Source organism: Salvelinus fontinalis, chromosome 4 (assembly GCF_029448725.1).
Source record: "Salvelinus fontinalis isolate EN_2023a chromosome 4, ASM2944872v1, whole genome shotgun sequence".
In the NCBI taxonomy this organism is placed as follows: domain Eukaryota; kingdom Metazoa; phylum Chordata; class Actinopteri; order Salmoniformes; family Salmonidae; genus Salvelinus; species Salvelinus fontinalis.
This window is the reverse complement of record NC_074668.1, coordinates 8033988-8053125: the sequence shown is the minus strand read 5'-3', so window position 1 is coordinate 8053125 and position 19138 is coordinate 8033988. Positions and strand designations below refer to the sequence as shown.

Here is a 19138-nt window from a genome sequence, read left to right as displayed (position 1 = left end):
ATGCACTTTATCTTACATGAAGTCCTATGAGTGTCATCTGATGAAGATCATCAAAGGTTAGTGATTAATTTTATCTCTTTCTGCTTTTTGTGACTCCTCTCTTTGGCTAGAAAATGGCTGTGTTTTTCTGTGAATAGGTGCTGACCTAACATCATCTTTTGGTGTGCTTTCGTCGTAAAGCCTTTTTGAAATCGGACACTGTGGTGGGATTAATAACAAGTTTATCTTTAAAATGGTGTAAAATACTTCTATGTTTGAGAAATTTTAATTATGGGATTTCTGTTGTTTTGAATTTGGCGCCCTGCACTTTCACTGGCTGTTGTCAAATTGTTCCCGTTAACGGGATCTTAGCCGATCTCAGCCATAAGAGGTTTAAAGCTACTTCTAGAAGGTGCCAATAATATCAGCCAGGCCATTTTAGGATTTCTTTGTGGAATAAGCTAACATTTAGTAAATTATTCAGATTTTTGTTTTGTTCAACGGTACACTGAAGACATTTATTTTATTTTTTTATTGATAATGGCGGCCTACCCCGGCCGACACTGGGCCAATTGTGCACCACTCTATGGGACCCCCAATCACGGCCAGATGTGATGCAGCTTGGATACGAACCAGGGACTGCAGTGACGCCTCTTACACTGAGATGCAGTGCCTTAGACCGCTGCGCCACTCGCGAGCCCTGAGGACATACATATGTGGATACAAAAATGTCTTTTCATTTCAACAGTTTTCTGGAAGAAATTGTGCATAATTTAAAAACATTTGAGGGACTCCAGTGTTGAGGGTCAGCGTTGCGGATGTGTTGTTGCCTACCCTCACCATCTGGGGCGGCCCGTCAGGAAGTCCAGGATACAGATACAGAGGGAGGTGTTCAGTCCTAGGGACCTTAGCTTAGAGGGCATTATGGTGTTAAATGCTGAGCCTTAGTCTATGAACAGCATTCAAATTTCTTCTGAAATTTGTGAATCATGTTTTACAGATTTTTTTTTCTTCTCCCCACCACAGCATAAAATTACTGCAACCAACTGTTTCCATTAGTTACCACAGCCACAAAGTCGAAATGGAATTTATGGTAAAAATTCATTTACACAAAATGTGTTTTTTGGTCTTCATTAAAGGTTCGGGTTAGGCATAATTTTAGCAGTGTGGTTAAGTTTAGAAACAGATTTTAGACAAAGCGAAATGGTAGAAATAGGCGGGGTGTATGACTTTGTGGCTGTGGTTAACTTCTGACGACCGCCACAAATCCACGACGCGAGCCATAATTGGCTCAACGCTGCTGTCAATCAAATCAGCAATGATTGCATCAGTTAGTGACGACAGTATCACGCAATATCCGGGACACGATCTTGCCGGTGAGCTGGCTGAACTGATTCAGTTAACACCATATACAATATATATTTACGGGTATAGTAATCGTATAATGTCGGAAAAGAGCATGGCGGAGCAAATGAAGGAGTTGAAAGTTGACGAAGGGAAAAAGGTAGCGTGGCTATTGGCTAAGTCCCTTTGCGTACCATCACGCATGCATGCTGTCATCATTGTTGACCTGATGCTAAGCTAACTAGATAGCCAATCTGATACATATGACAGCTAGCTATCGTTAGCAAGGGCTTTACTCCTCAATATATAATAACGACTTTTCAAATAATATTCTTTATCTTAAACATTCCAGTTAGGTATGTAATACTCTCTTCGAATTAGCTAGCTATACTTTGTTAGGCTATTGATTGCAGCGTTAGTTACAGTAGCTAGCTATAGTACTGTCTAATGTCTCGTGTGAATTTAATTGTTTTACTATTATTGTATCGTATTCTGTATTGATGCCCTAATTCCATTTGTTCTATGTATACTCTATTTAGCCCTTGATCATGACACATTTCCGTTACACATAGCTAAGTTGTTGGACGAAGGCGTCTTGGTGAAAGTAGTTTCTGATGAACTTCACTAACGGCGTGGAGCCGAGACCAGGCATTGTGGAATCTAGCTCCTACTACATCAATACTTCAAATATATATAATTACGAAAGGCCCACCTTTTACCTATGTTTGACCTCTAGTTGCGTGTATTTTTATCTGTTTGCTGAAACAGAGTTATTCAATAAACGTTGATCAAATACCACTACCGACTTTCCTTGTTGAATTAAACGGGCACATGCGCTGAGTTGCCGTTTTAGCGTAACAGCAATGAGAAAACGGTCGGTGGTTGTATTTGATTAACGTTGATTGAAAAACTAGAGATTTCAGCAAAGAAAGATCCGCAACTACAAAGGACAAACACAGGTGCAACGTGGGCATTTCATAATTTAAATGTTTTGAAGTATTGACCTTTGGCTAGTCGTTGTAGTCGGAGGTAGTTTCCACAAAGCCTGATCTCGGCTCCATGCCTTTGGCGACGTTCATAATGAACGTACCTTTGTTAGAATGCGGCCTAGAGTTTGGGCGCTATGTTCTATAATGCTCGCCATCCTAACTAGTTGTGTCAACAACAGTCTCAACCTTGTTTGCACAGCAGGTTTGGCTGCTCTGTGTGGCCTAGATCATTAGTTAAATGCACTGTAACTCTGTGTTGTTTGTGTCGCACTGCTTTATCTTGGCCAGGTCGCAGTTGTAAATGAGAACTTGTTCTCAACTGGTCTACCTGGTTAAATAAAGGTGAAATAAATATAATTGGTTACTTATGACTAATGCAGTTATGGTCAATGTTTATTCAGAAGTTAACCACACCCATTATCTGACTTTTGTTCAGGGAGGAGGAGGCAAAGATGGAGAGAAGAAGAAGAGGAAGGCTGCAGCGGGAGACGCTGGTGGGAAGACAGAGGTAAGTGGCGGAGTAGATGGCAGTCACTGTCTCAATCTCTCCTTCTGTCCATCTCTCCTCCTTCCTCTAGCTGTCTTGATAGACACAGCTCAAGACTTCTCTCCTTTCCCCTCTAGCTGTCTGTTCACTCACTTATACTCTCTCCCCCCACCCGTGTGTTCACTTACACTCTTATCATTCCCGTCCGTCCGTTCACTTACGGTCTCTCACTTCTCTCCACCCCCCCTGTCCGTTCTCACTCTCCCCCTCTAGCTCTCCCCTCCTCTCCTGTGGATAGCGGAGCATCTCTCTGTGTTCACCAGACTGAAGGATTCACTCTCTTCATTCTTCCCCCTCTAGCTGTCCCCTCCTCCTGGGTACATGGAGGAGCGTCTGTCCCTGTACACTAAACTGAAGGAGGAGCATGATGCTCTGATGGCCGAGAGGGCAGAGAAGGACAGTAAAGCCATCAAGGTGACTCTGCCAGATGGGAAGGTGGTGGAGGCTGAGTCCTGGAAGACCACACCCTACCAGGTGGCTGCTGGCATCAGGTGAGACAGTCCCCTTACCTACCTAAACCCTACCATAGGGCAGGGCTATATGGCCTAAAAATGATATCTCCATTTCTTCAAACCTATGGGCTTTTCTTGATATCTCAAGTTTTTGAAAATGTCTCTAAATACATTTTGTTGCACAATTAAAGATCAATACACAAATATAGTCACAAATAATCCAGTGAATTGAGCGCTTGTATTCATACCTGTATAAATATACTCCTTCCACAACCACAAGACCCATAAATAATCTAATTATTTGATCAAAATAGTTGACCTGTATTTTTGCAATCACTGATGTGGTTTTCAAGTCTGTATATCAAAATGCCCTTTTTGGATACAAATTTAACCAGATCCATGCACATCGACTGATTCTGTTGGTTCAAACCTCAACTGCATAAAGCGAGTTGAAACTGCTTGCTGTGAAGTGATATTTAATCTCTGTGAGTGGCAGGAGGAGGGGCTTGGGGTCTGTCTGAGGGTGGCAGGAGGGGCCTGGGGTCTGTCTGTGAGTGGCAGGAGGAGGGGCCTGGGGTCTGTCTGTGAGTGGCAGGAGGAGGGGCCTGGGGTCTGTCTGAGTGGCAGGAGGAGGGGCCTGGGGTCTGTCTGTGAGTGGCAGGAGGAGGGGCCTGGGGTCTGTCTGTGAGTGGCAGGAGGAGGGGCCTGGGGTCTGTCTGTGAGTGGCAGGAGGAGGGGTCTGGTGTCTGTGAGTGGCAGGAGGAGGGGTCTGGTGTCTGTGAGTGGCAGGAGGAGGGGCCTGGGGTCTGTGAGTGGCAGGAGGAGGGGCCTGGGGTCTGTGAGTGGCAGGAGGAGGGGCCTGGGGTCTGTGAGTGGCAGGAGGAGGGGCCTGGGGTCTGTCTGTGAGTGGCAGGAGGAGGGGCCTGTCTGTGAGTGGCAGGAGGGGCTTGGGGTCTGTCTGTGAGTGGCAGGAGGAGGGGCTTGGGGTTTGTCTGTGAGTGGCAGGAGGAGCCAAGGCGACGAGACCCCAAAAAAGTAACTTGATTCTTGCTATACAGGTATTTGGAACATCCTGCTAAAACATTTTAATGAATGTGTTTGAATAAAATCAGCTATATGCACTGAGCTTGTCTAATGCTTTAAGCACAGTGTTTGTTGAAATAATCTTTCACCTGCTGGCCTTCGCCGATTCTGTTATTATGCTCCTGACGTTGCCGGTAATAGGCTACAACCAGGGTCTGCAACCTTTTAAATGTGGAGTGCCAATTTACCATTTCTTACAATTTCATTTAAATTATAACGTGCTATTGTTCTATTGCCAACTAGGTAAAAATATCCAACATATAGCCAACAAATAAAACTTGCCAACAAATAAAACTTGCCAACAAATAAAACTTGCCAACAAATAAAACTTGCCAACAAACTTGCAGCATTGTACCAACTGTTCTGGCCCCTCAGGCACCAGTGAGCTCTGGACAGAAACAGCTGGATTTCCACAAGGGATACAAATGAATCGGGTATTTTATGAGCCTCGGTGGTATCGGTGGTTATCAAAAGGGAGAGAGCTTGAACAATTTTTCAACTTCATTGAGTAACTATTGTCATTCTCATTGGATGTAAAAAAAAAAAAAAAAAATAGACTTTGTTTACTTGATTTGAGGTGAAGAATAAAATACATTGAGAAGCTCCACGGTTCATTAGTGGTGGTGATTATTTGATTGTCTTACCGATCAGACATCCCAAATGGACACATTCATTTGCGCGCGGGCCAGGTAGCCTAGGCCTACTTCTATCTGTAATCAGTTGGGCCAGGTAGCCTACTACTACTATCTGTAATCAGTTGGGCCAGGTAGCCTACTACTTCTATCTGTAATCAGTTGGGCCAGGTAGCCTACTACTACTATCTGTAATCAGTTGGGCCAGGTAGCCTACTACTACTATCTGTAATCAGTTGGGTCAGGTAGCCTACTACTACTATCTGTAATCAGTTGGGTCAGGTAGCCTACTACTACTATCTGTAATCAGTTGGGCCAGGTAGCCTACTACTACTATCTGTAATCAGTTGGGCCAGGTAGCCTACTACTACTATCTGTAATCAGTTGAGCCAGGTAGCCTACTACTACTATCTGTAATCAGTTGAGCCAGGTAGCCTACTACTACTATCTGTAATCAGTTGGGCCAGGTAGCCTACTACTTCTATCTGTAATCAGTTGGGCCAGGTAGCCTACTACTTCTATCTGTAATCAGTTGGGCCAGGTAGCCTACTACTACTATCTGTAATCAGTTGGGCCAGGTAGCCTACTACTACTATCTGTAATCAGTTGGGCCAGGTAGCCTACTACTTCTATCTGTAATCAGTTGGGCCAGGTAGCCTACTACTTCTATCTGTAATCAGTTGGGCCAGGTAGCCTACTACTACTATCTGTAATCAGTTGGGCCAGGTAGCCTACTACTACTATCTGTAATCAGTTGGGCCAGGTAGCCTACTACTTCTATCTGTAATCAGTTGGGCTAGGTAGCATACTACTACTATCTGTAATCAGTTGAGCGTGGGCCAGGTAGCCTACTACTACTGTCTGTAATCGGTTACGCGCGGGTCAGGTAGCCTACTACTACTATCTGTAATCAGTTGGGCCAGGTAGCCTACTACTATCTGTAATCAGTTGGGCCATGTAGCCTACTACTTCTATCTGTAATCAGTTGGGCCAGGTAGCCTACTACTACTATCTGTAATCAGTTGGGCCAGGTAGCCTACTACTACTATCTGTAATCAGTTGGGCCAGGTAGCCTACTACTTCTATCTGTAATCAGTTGGGCTAGGTAGCATACTACTACTATCTGTAATCAGTTGAGCGTGGGCCAGGTAGCCTACTACTACTGTCTGTAATCGGTTACGCGCGGGTCAGGTAGCCTACTCCTACTATCTGTAATCAGTTGAGCCAGGTAGCCTACTACTTCTATCTGTAATCAGTTGAGCCAGGTAGCCTACTACTTCTATCTGTAATCAGTTGAGCGGGCCAGGTAGTCTACTACTTCTATCTGTAATCAGTTGGGCCAGGTAGCTTACTACTTCTATCTGTAATCAGTTGGGCCAGGTAGCCTACTACTACTATCTGTAATCAGTTGGTCCAGGTAGCCTACTACTTCTATCTGTAATCAGTTGGGCCAGGTAGCCTACTACTACTATCTGTAATCAGTTGGGCCAGGTAGCCTACTACTACTATCTGTAATCAGTTGGGCCAGGTAGCCTACTACTACTATCTGTAATCAGTTGGGCTAGGGAGCCTGCTACTTCTATCTGTAATCAGTTGAGCGCGGGCCAGGTAGCCTACTACTACTATCTGTAATTAATTGAGCGCGGGCCAGGTAGCCTACTACTACTATCTGTAATCAGTTGAGCCAGGTAGCCTACTACTACTATCTGTAATCAGTTGAGCGCGGGCCAGGTAGCCTACTACTACTATCTGTAATCAGTTGAGCGCAGGCCAGGTAGGCTACTACTACTATCTGTAATCAGTTGGGCCAGGTAGCGTACTACTTCTATCCGTAATCAGTTTAGCGCGGGCCATGTAGCCTACTACTGCTATCTGTAATCAGTTGGGCCAGGTAGCCTACTACTTCTATCTGTAATCAGTTGAGCCAGGTAGCCTACTACTTCTATCTGTAATCAGTTGAGCCAGGTAGCCTACTACTTCTATCTGTAATCAGTTGGGCTAGGTAGCCTACTACTACTATGTGTAATCAGTTGGGCCAGGTAGCCTACTACTACTATCTGTAATCAGTTGGGCCATGTAGCCTACTACTACTATCTGTAATCGGTTGGGCCAGGTAGCCTACTACTTCTATCTGTAATCAGTTGAGCCAGGTAGCCTACTACTACTATCTGTAATCAGTTGAGCCAGGTAGCCTACTACTACTATCTGTAATCAGTTGAACCAGGTAGCCTACTACTTCTATCTGTAATCAGTTGAGCGCGGGCCAGGTAGCCTACTATGTCTATCTGTAATCAGTTGAGCGCGGGCCAGGTAGCCTAATACTACTATCTGTAATCAGTTGAGCGCGGGCCAGGTAGCCTACTACTACTATCTGTAATCAGTTGGGCCAGGTAGCCTACTACTTCTATCTGTAATCAGTTGGGCCAGGTAGCCTACTACTTCTATCTGTAATCAGTTGAGCCAGGTAGCCTACTACTTCTATCTGTAATCAGTTGAGCGCGGGCCAGGTAGCCTACTACTTCTATCTGTAATCAGTTGAGCACGGGCCAGGTAGCCTACTACTACTATCTGTAATCAGTTGAGCCAGGTAGCCTACTACTACTATCTTTAATCAGTTGAGCGCGGGCCAGGTAGCCTACTACTTCTATCTGTAATCAGTTGGGCCAGGTAGCCTACTACTTCTATCTGTAATCAGTTGAGCCAGGTAGCCTACTACTACTATCTGTAATCAGTTGAGCCAGGTAGCCTACTACTACTATCTGTAATCAGTTGTGTGCGGGCCAGGTAATCTACTACTTCTATCTGTAATCAGTTGAGCCAGGTAGCCTACTACTACTATCTTTAATCAGTTGAGCGTGGGCCAGGTAGCCTACTACTTCTATCTGTAATCAGTTGAGCGCGGGCCAGGTAGCCTACTACTACTATGTGTAATCAGTTGGGCTAGGTAGGCTACTACTACTATCTGTAATCAGTTGGGCTAGGTAGCCTGCTACTTCTATCTGTAATCAGTTGAGCGCGGGCCAGGTAGCCTACTACTACTATCTGTAATTAATTGAGCGCGGGCCAGGTAGCCTACTACTACTATCTGTAATCAGTTGAGCCAGGTAGCCTACTACTACTATCTGTAATCAGTTGAGCGCGGGCCAGGTAGCCTACTACTACTATCTGTAATCAGTTGAGTGCGGGCCAGGTAGCCTTCTACTACTATCTGTAATCAGTTGAGCGCAGGCCAGGTAGCCTACTACTACTATCTGTAATCAGTTGGGCTAGGTAGCCTACTACTTCTATCTGTAATCAGTTTAGCCAGGTAGCCTACTACTACTATCTCTAATCAGTTGAGCCAGGCAGCCTACTACTACTACCTGTAATCAGTTGAGCGGGCCAGGTAGCCTACTACTTCTATCTGTAATCAGTTGAGCGCGGGCCAGGTAGCCTACTACTACTATCTGTAATCAGTTGAGCGCGGGCCAGGTAGCCTACTACTTCTATCTGTAATCAGTTGGGCCAGGTAGCCTGCTACTCATATCTGTAATCAGTTTAGCCAGGTAGCCTACTACTACTACCTGTAATCAGTTGAGCGGGACAGGTAGCCTACTACTTCTATCTGTAATCAGTTGAGCGCGGGCCAGGTAGCCTACTACTTCTATCTGTAATAAGTTGAGCGCGGGCCAGGTAGCCTAATACTACTATCTGTAATCAGTTGAGCGCGGGCCAGGTAGCCTACTACTACTATCTGTAATCAGTTGAGCGCGGGACAGGTAGCCTACTACTTCTATCTGTAATCATTTGGGCTAGGTAGCCTACTACTTCTATCTGTAATCAGTTGAGCACGGGCCAGGTAGTCTACTACTACTATCTGTAATCAGTTGAGCCAGGTAGCCTACTACTACTACCTTTAATCAGTTGAGCGCGGGCCAGGTAGCCTACTACTTCTATCTGTAATCAGTTGAGCGCGGGCCGGGTAGCCTACTACTACTATCTGTAATCAGTTGGGCCAGGTAGCCTACTACTTCTATCTGTAATCAGTTGAGCCAGGTAGCCTACTACTACTATCTGTAATCAGTTGAGCCAGGTAGCCTACTACTACTATCTGTAATCAGTTGTGTGCGGGCCAGGTAACCTACTACTTCTATCTGTAATCAGTTGAGCCAGGTAGCCTACTACTACTATCTTTAATCAGTTGAGCGTGGGCCAGGTAGCCTACTACTTCTATCTGTAATCAGTTGAGCGCGGGCCAGGTAGCCTACTACTACTATGTGTAATCAGTTGGGCTAGGTAGGCTACTACTACTATCTGTAATCAGTTGGGCTAGGTAGCCTGCTACTTCTATCTGTAATCAGTTGAGCGCGGGCCAGGTAGCCTACTACTACTATCTGTAATTAATTGAGCGCGCGCCAGGTAGCCTACTACTACTATCTGTAATCAGTTGAGGCTGCATTCATCGTAGCTGGGGATTTTAACAAGGCTAATCTAAAAACAAAACTCCCTAAATTCTATCAGCACATCGATTGTCCTACCAGGGCTGGCAAAACTCTGGATCACTGTTATACTAACTTCCGCGACGCATATAAGGCCCTCCCCCGCCCCCCTTTCGGAAAAACTGACCACGACTCCATTTTGTTGATTCCAGCCTACAAACAGAAATTAAAACAACAAGCTCCCGCACTCAGGTCTGTTCAACGCTGGTCCGACCAATCTGATTCCACGCTTCAAGACTGCTTCGATCACGCGGATTGGAATATGTTCCGCATTGCGTCCAACAACAACATTGAAGAATATGCTGATTCGGTGAGCGAGTTCATTAGGAAGTGCATTGACGATGTCGTACCCACAGCAACGATTAAAACATTCCCAAACCAGAAACCGTGGATTGACGGCAGCATTCGCGTGAAACTGAAAGCGCGAACCACTGCTTTTAACCAGGGCAAGGTGACCGGAAACATGACCGAATACACACAGTGTAGCTATTCTCTCCGCAAGGCTATCAAACAGGCAAAGTCCCAGTACAGAGACAAAATAGAATCGCAATTCAACAGCTCAGACACAAGAGGTATGTGGCAGGGTCTACAGTCTATCACGGATTACAAAAAGAAAACCAGCCCCGTTGCGGACCAGGATGTCTTGCTCCCAGACAGGCTAAATATCTTTTTTGCCCGCTTTGAGGACAATACAGTGCCACTGACACGGCCCGCTACCAAAACCTGCGGGCTCTCCTTCACTGCAGCCGAGGTGAGTAAAACATTTATACGTGTTAACCCTCGCAAGGCTGCAGGCCCAGACGGCATTCCCAGCCGCGTCCTCAGAGCATGCGCAGACCAGCTGGCTGGTGTGTTTACGGACATATTCAATCAATCCTTATCCCAGTCTGCTGTTCCCACATGCTTCAAGAGGGCCACCATTGTTCCTGTTCCCAAGAAAGCTAAGGTAACTGAGCTAAACGACTACCGCCCCGTAGCACTCACTTCCGTCATCATGAAGTGCTTTGAGAGACTAGTCAAGGACCATATCACCTCCACCCTACCGGACACCCTAGACCCACTCCAATTTGCTTACCGACCCAATAGGTCCACAGACGACGCAATCGCAACCACACTGCACACTGCCCTAACCCATCTGGACAAGAGGAATACCTATGTGAGAATGCTGTTCATCGACTACAGCTCAGCATTTAACACCATAGTACCCTCCAAACTCGTCATCAAGCTCGAGACCCTGGGTCTCGACCCCGCCCTGTGCAACTGGGTCCTGGACTTCCTGACGGGCCGCCCCCAGGTGGTGAGGGTAGGTAACAACATCTCCACCCCGCTGATCCTCAACACTGGGGCCCCACAAGGGTGCGTTCTGAGCCCTCTCCTGTACTCCCTGTTCACCCACGACTGCGTGGCCATGCACGCCTCCAACTCAATCATCAAGTTTGCGGACGACACTACAGTGGTAGGCTTGATTACCAACAACGACGAGACGGCCTACAGGGAGGAGGTGAGGGCCCTCGGAGTGTGGTGTCAGGAAAATAACCTCACACTCAACGTCAACAAAACAAAGGAGATGATTGTGGACTTCAGGAAACAGCAGAGGGAGCACCCCCCTATCCACATCGACGGGTCAGTAGTGGAGAAGGTGGAAAGTTTTAAGTTCCTCGGTGTACACATCACGGACAAACTGAATTGGTCCACCCACACAGACAGCGTTGTGAAGTAGGCGCAGCAGCGCCTCTTCAACCTCAGGAGGCTGAAGAAATTCGGCTTGTCACCAAAAGCACTCACAAACTTCTACAGATGCACAATCGAGAGCATCCTGTCGGGCTGTATCACCGCCTGGTACGGCAACTGCTCCGCCCACAACCGTAAGGCTCTCCAGAGGGTAGTGAGGTCTGCAGAACGCATCACCCGGGGCAAACTACCTGCCCTCCAGGACACCTACACCACCCGATGTCACAGGAAGGCCATAAAGATCATCAAGGACAACAACCACCCAAGCCACTGCCTGTTCACCCCGCTATCATCCAGAAGGCGAGGTCAGTACAGGTGCATCCAAGCAGGGACCGAGAGACTGAAAAACAGCTTCTATCTCAAGGCCATCAGACTGTTGAACAGCCACCACTAACATTTAGCGGCCGCTGCCAACATACTGACTCAACTCCAGCCACTTTAAAAATGGGAGTTGATGGAAATTATGTAAAAACGTACCACCAGCCACTTTAAACAATGCCACCTAATATAATGTTTACATACCCTACATTACACATCTCTTATGTATATGTATATACTGTACTCTATATCATCTACTGCATCTTGCCATCTTATGTAATACATGGACCACTAGCCACTTTATACTATGCCACTTTATGTTTACATACCCTACAGTACTCATCTCATATGTATATACTGTACTCTATACCATCTACTGCATCTTGCCTATGCCGTCCTGTACCATCACTCATTCATATATCTTTATGTACATATTCTTTATCCCTTTACACTTGCGTGTATAAGGTAGTAGTTGTGGAATTGTTAGGTTAGATTACTTGTTGTTATTACTGCATTGTCGGAACTAGAAGCACAAGCATTTCACTACACTCGCATTAACAGCTGCTAACCATGTGTATGTGACTAATAAATTTGATTTGAGTTGGGCCAGGTAGCCTACTACTACTATCTGTAATCAGTTGGGCTAGGTAGCCTACTACTACTATCTGTAATCAGTTGAGCGCGGGTCAGGTAGCCTACTACTTCTATCTGTAATCAGTTGCGTGCGGGCCAGGTAGCCTACTACTACTATCTGTAATCAGTTGAGCCAGGTAGCCTACTACTTCTATCTGTAATCAGTTGAGCGCGGGCCAGGTAGCCTACTACTACTATCTGTAATCAGTTGAGCCAGGTAGCCTACTACTTCTATCTGTAATCAGTTGAGCGCGGGCCAGGTAGCCTACTACTACTATCTGTAATCAGTTGAGCGCGGGCCAGGTAGCCTACTACTTCTATCTGTAATCAGTTGGGCCAGGTAGCCTACTACTACTATCTGTAATCAGTTGAGCGCGGGCCAGGTAGCCTACTACTTCTATCTGTAATCAGTTGGGCCAGGTAGCCTACTACTACTATCTGTAATCAGTTGAGTCAGGTAGCCTACTACTTCTATCCGTAATCAGTTGAGCCAGGTAGCCTACTACTTCTATCTGTAATCAGTTGGGCAAGTTAGCCTACTACTACTATCTGTAATCAGTTGGGCCAGGTAGCCTACTACTACTATCTGTAATCAGTTGGGCCAGGTAGCCTACTACTACTATCTGTAATCAGTTGGGCTAGGTAGCCTACTACTACTATCTGTAATCAGTTGGGCCAGGTAGCCTACTACTTCTATCTGTAATCAGTTGGGCCAGGTAGCCTACTACTTCTATCTGTAATCAGTTGGGCCAGGTAGCCTACTACTTCTATCTGTAATCAGTTGAGCCAGGTAGCCTACTACTTCTATCTGTAATCAGTTGAGCGCGGGCCAGGTAGCCTACTACTACTATCTGTAATCAGTTGAGCCAGGTAGCCTACTACTACTATCTGTAATCAGTTGAGCGTGGGCCAGGTAGCCTACTACTACTATCTGTAATCAGTTGAGCCAGGTAGCCTACTACTTCTATCTGTAATCAGTTGAGCGCGGGCCAGGTAGCCTACTACTACTATCTGTAATCAGTTGAGCCAGGTAGCCTACTACTTCTATCTGTAATCAGTTGAGCGCGGGCCAGGTAGCCTACTACTACTATCTGTAATCAGTTGAGCGCGGGCCAGGTAGCCTACTACTTCTATCTGTAATCAGTTGGGCCAGGTAGCCTACTACTACTATCTGTAATCAGTTGAGCGCGGGCCAGGTAGCCTACTACTTCTATCTGTAATCAGTTGGGCCAGGTAGCCTACTACTACTATCTGTAATCAGTTGAGTCAGGTAGCCTACTACTTCTATCCGTAATCAGTTGACCCAGGTAGCCTACTACTTCTATCTGTAATCAGTTGGGCAAGTTAGCCTACTACTACTATCTGTAATCAGTTGGGCCAGGTAGCCTACTACTACTATCTGTAATCAGTTGGGCCAGGTAGCCTACTACTACTATCTGTAATCAGTTGGGCTAGGTAGCCTACTACTACTATCTGTAATCAGTTGGGCCAGGTAGCCTACTACTTCTATCTGTAATCAGTTGGGCCAGGTAGCCTACTACTTCTATCTGTAATCAGTTGGGCCAGGTAGCCTACTACTTCTATCTGTAATCAGTTGAGCCAGGTAGCCTACTACTTCTATCTGTAATCAGTTGAGCACGGGCCAGGTAGCCTACTACTACTATCTGTAATCAGTTGAGCCAGGTAGCCTACTACTACTATCTGTAATCAGTTGAGCGTGGGCCAGGTAGCCTACTACTACTATCTGTAATCAGTTGGGCCAGGTAGCCTACTACTACTATTCGTAATCAGTTGGGCCAGGTAGCCTACTACTACTATCTGTAATCAGTTGGGCTAGGTAGCCTACTACTTCTATCTGTAATCAGTTGAGCCAGGTAGTCTACTACTACTATCCGTAATCAGTTGGGCCAGGTAGCCTACTACTACTATCTGTAATCAGTTGGGCCAGGTAGCCTACTACTTCTATCTGTAATCAGTTGGGCCAGGTAGCCTACTACTACTATCCGTAATCAGTTGGGCCAGGTAGCCTACTACTTCTATCTGTAATCAGTTGGGCCAGGTAGCCTACTACTACTATCTGTAATCAGTTGGGCCAGGTAGCCTACTACTACTATCCGTAATCAGTTGGGCCAGGTAGCCTACTACTTCTATCTGTAATCAGTTGGGCCAGGTAGCCTACTACTACTATCTGTAATCAGTTGGGCCAGGTAGCCTACTACTACTATCTGTAATCAGTTGGGCCAGGTAGCCTACTACTTCTATCTGTAATCAGTTGGGCCAGGTAGCCTACTACTACTATCCGTAATCAGTTGGGCCAGGTAGCCTACTACTACTATCTGTAATCAGTTGGGCCAGGTAGCCTACTACTTCTATCTGTAATCAGTTGGGCCAGGTAGCCTACTACTACTATCCGTAATCAGTTGGGCCAGGTAGCCTACTACTTCTATCTGTAATCAGTTGGGCCAGGTAGCCTACTACTTCTATCTGTAATCAGTTGGGCCAGGTAGCCTACTACTTCTATCTGTAATCAGTTGAGCGCGGGCCAGGTAGCCTACTACTACTATCTGTAATCAGTTGAGCCAGGTAGCCTACTACTTCTATCCGTAATCAGTTGCGCGACATTACTCAACATACTTTAATACGCAACAGGACTCATTTGCAAAGTTGTTTATAATAGAAAAATATTATGTTTGTCTACATTCAACTGGTAAAAGTTCATTTTGATATAATGTGAAAAAAATATAGGGTGTGGTGACTGGCCTGGTATGCAATTCAGTAGGATGGGCGGTACCCAGAAGTTCGTGTTGTGACTGGCATGGTATGCTATTCAGTAGGCTGGGCGGTACTCAATGTTCATACCATCCTTCTCGTCCTGGGATTTATGCCTCTGTTGAGGGCGTGACGTCCAGAACGGCCTCTGTGGACGGCGTGGCGTCCAGAACGGCCCCTGTGGAGGGTCTAAAGTAAAAATGACGGTGTTCAGCCAATCATTTCCTTTCAAATGGCTATCCAATAACATCTGGACGCCACGCCCTCCACAGAGGCATACAAGACACTTAAGTAATACTCCACAAAATGTGGCAAAGCAATTCACTTTATGTCCTGAATACACAGTGTTATGTTTGGGACAAATACAACACATTACTGAGTACCATTCTCCAATATTCCAAGCATTGTGGTGACTGCATCATGTGATGGGTCTGCTTGTAATCTTTAAGGACTGGCATATTGTGTGTGTGTGTGTGTGTGTTGGGGTGTCAATTTAAATGTGCGTGTCTGATGCATCTGTTTATAATACTGCCACTGTAATAACACGAAGCTGTCTCTGTTTTCTAATATGACATACCCAAATCTAACTGCCTGTAGCTCAGGACCTGAAGCAAGGATATGCATATTCTTGATACCATTTGAAAGGAAACACTTTGAAGTTTGTGGAAATGTTCAGTTAATGTGGGAGAATATAACACAATAGATCTGGTAAAAGATGATACAAAACCAACCGTTCCTCGGTAAAAACAAATGTACCATCATTGAAATGCAAGATGCCATAAATTATTATTCCAGGTGCAATTTAAATTTTGGCCACTAGGTGGCAGCAGTGTATGTGCAAAGTTTTAGACTGATCCATGAACCATTGTATTTCTGTTCAAAAATGTTGTATCAAGACTGCCCAAATGTGCCTAATTGGTTCATTAATACATTTTCAAGTTCATAACTGTGCACTCTCCTCAAACAATAGCATGGTATTATTTCACTGTAATAGCTACTGTAAATTGGACAGTGCAGTTAGATTAACAAGAATTTAATCTTTCTGCCAACATCAGATATGTCTATGTCCTGGGAAATGTTTTTGTTACTTACAACCTCATGCTAATCGCATTAGCCTACGTTAGCTCAACCGCCCCGTGGGGTACCCACCGATCCTGAAGGATCACTAAGCTATCCCTGTATTCTAATGATGACTCTGTAATAACACAGCTATCACTGTATTCTAATGATGACTCTGTAATAACACAGCTATCACTGTATTCTAATGATGACTCTGTAATAACACAGCTATCTCTGTATTCTAATGATGACTCTGTAATAACACAGCTATCTCTGTATTCTAATGATGACTCTGTAATAACACAGCTATCTCTGTATTCTAATGATAACACAGCTATCCCTGTATTCTAATGATGACTCTGTAATAACACAGCTATCCCTATATTCTAATGATGACTCTGTAATAACACAGCTATCCCTATATTCTAATGATGACTCTGTAATAACACAGCTCTCTCTGTATTCTAATGATGACTCTGTAATAACACAGCTATCCCTGTATTCTAATGACTCTGTAATAACACAGCTATCCCTATATTCTAATGATGACTCTAATAACACAGCTCTCTCTGTATTCTAATGATGACTCTGTAATAACACAGCTATCCCTATATTCTAATGATGACTCTGTAATAACACAGCTATCCCTATATTCTAATGATGACTCTGTAATAACACAGCTATCCCTGTATTCTAATGACTCTGTAATAACACAGCTATCTCTGTATTCTAATGATGACTCTGTAATAACACAGCTATCCCTGTATTCTAATGATGACTCTGTAATAACACAGCTATCCCTATATTCTAATGATGACTCTGTAATAACACAGCTATCCCTGTATTCTAATGACTCTGTAATAACACAGCTATCTCTGTATTCTAATGATGACTCTGTAATAACACAGCTATCCCTGTATTCTAATGATGACTCTGTAATAACACAGCTATCCCTATATTCTAATGATGACTCTGTAATAACACAGCTATCCCTGTATTCTAATGACTCTGTAATAACACAGCTATCCCTGTATTCTAATGACTCTGTAATAACACAGCTATCCCTATATTCTAATGACTCTGTAATAACACAGCTATCCCTATATTCTAATGACTCTGTAATAACACAGCTATCCCTATATTCTAATGACTCTGTAATAACACAGCTCTCTCTGTATTCTAATGATGACTCTAATAACACAGCTATCCCTATATTCTAATGATGACTCTGTAATAACACAGCTCTCTCTGTATTCTAATGATGACTCTAATAACACAGCTATCCCTATATTCTAATGACTCTGTAATAACACAGCTATCCCTATATTCTAATGACTCTGTAATAACACAGCTCTCTCTGTATTCTAATGATGACTCTGTAATAACACAGCTATCCCTGTATTCTAATGATTCTGTAATAACACAGCTATCCCTATATTCTAATGATGACTCTAATAACACAGCTATCCCTGTATTTAGGCTCTTGCAGACAACCTGGACAGGCCTCTATTATAACAGATTAATTTGAGTAGTTATAACTTTATAATGTGTGTCTCATAGTCAGGGTCTAGCTGACGCCACGGTGATAGCGAAGGTGAACAGCTCTGTGTGGGACCTGGACCGACCTCTAGAGGAAAACTGCAGTCTGCAGCTACTCAAGTTTGATGACGACGAGGCTAAAGCTGTAAGTACAACCTCCAGGTCTTTTAAAGACTTACACGGACAGTTTCTCCTGGGTTTAATCAATGTCTGGGAAACTGGCCCTATAAGTCTCTAAAATAACGCTATATGGATTAAACCTTCTAGATAAAGATGCTAATTTAGCTAACCTAGCTAGTGATTTGTAACTGAGATTATAAAATGTAGTTAGTTAGAGCCAAGTTTGTTCATTTGCAAATAATGACAAACTATGTTTTAAGTCCTACACAGTAGAACTTTGAAACCAATATATCTTTCCTCGCCATCCTCCCTCGCCATCCTCCCCACTCTCTTCCCTCGCCATCCTCCCTCGCCATCCTCCCCACTCTCTTCCCTCGCCATCCTCCCTCGCCATCCTCCCTCGCCATCCTCCCCACTCTCTTCCCTCGCCATCCTCCCTCGCCATCCTCCCTCGCCATCCTCCCCACTCTCTTCCCTCGCCATCCTCCCCACTCTCTTCCCCCGCCATCCTCCCTCGCCATCCTCCCCACTCTCTTCCCTCGCCATCCTCTCCACTCTCTTCCCTCGCCATCCTCCCCGCTCTCTTCCCCTCGTCATCCTCCCCACTCTCTTCCCTCGCCATCCTCCCCCGCTCTCCCCCTCGCCATCCTCCCCCGCTCTCTTCCCCTCGCCATCCTCCCCCGCTCTCTTCCCCTCGCCATCCTCCCCCGCTCTCTTCCCCTCGCCATCCTCCCCCGCTCTCGCCCCCTCGCCATCCTCCCCTGCTCTCTTCCCCTCGCCATCCTCCCCTGCTCTCTTCCCCTCGTCATCCTCCCCACTCTCTTCCCTCGCCATCCTCCCCCGCTCTCGCCCCCTCGCCATCCTCCCCTGCTCTCTTCCCCTCGCCATCCTCCCCTGCTCTCTTCCCCTCGCCATCCTCCCCCGCTCTCTTCCCCTCGCCAGGTGTACTGGCACTCCAGTGCCCACATAATGGGTGAGGCGATGGAGAGGGTCTACGGAGGCTGTTTGTGTTACGGTCCGCCCATCGAGAACGGCTTCTACTACGACATGTTCCTGGACCAAGAGTGAGTAACGCTTCGTCTCATTGGCCAGTTAGAGCCGGGTTAAGACTTGTCTTATTGGTCTAGCTGGCTGACAGGTAATGAGTAGTAAGCGTGGAACCGGGAAGAATGTTCCAGTGTTTAGATCATATGTTCATCCAAGTTGACACAGTGTTGGGGTCAATTCAGGATATTCAATTCATAGAAAACCAATTCCTAGAAATCCAATTTAAATATAACTTCCTGAATTGACGGAACTGACTCTTCACTGAGGTTATGTTGATGCCAGTTGGCTTGGCAAGCAGCCACATATTATTTGAGGATGTTGTAATCTAGACCCCGAGTGGCGCAGCGGCTTAAGGCACTGTAGTACTTGAGACGTCACTACAGATCCGGGTTCGATCCCGGGCTGTGTCGCTGCCGGC

At 45.5% G+C, this 19138-nt stretch overlaps 1 protein-coding gene across 1 annotated transcript in view; it reads left to right on the top strand.

Moving 5' to 3' along the window:
- The first annotated feature begins 1313 nt into the window (after positions 1-1313).
- Positions 1314-19138, top strand: part of tars1 (threonyl-tRNA synthetase 1) — a 155328-nt gene continuing 137503 nt past the window's right edge. Inside the window, exons 1-5 of the mRNA XM_055918669.1 lie at positions 1314-1483; positions 2749-2820; positions 3160-3350; positions 17575-17698; positions 18616-18737. Of these exons, the coding sequence (XP_055774644.1) occupies positions 1424-1483; positions 2749-2820; positions 3160-3350; positions 17575-17698; positions 18616-18737 (569 nt within the window). The 5' untranslated portion in view covers positions 1314-1423. The remainder of the gene's footprint in view (positions 1484-2748; positions 2821-3159; positions 3351-17574; positions 17699-18615; positions 18738-19138) is intronic.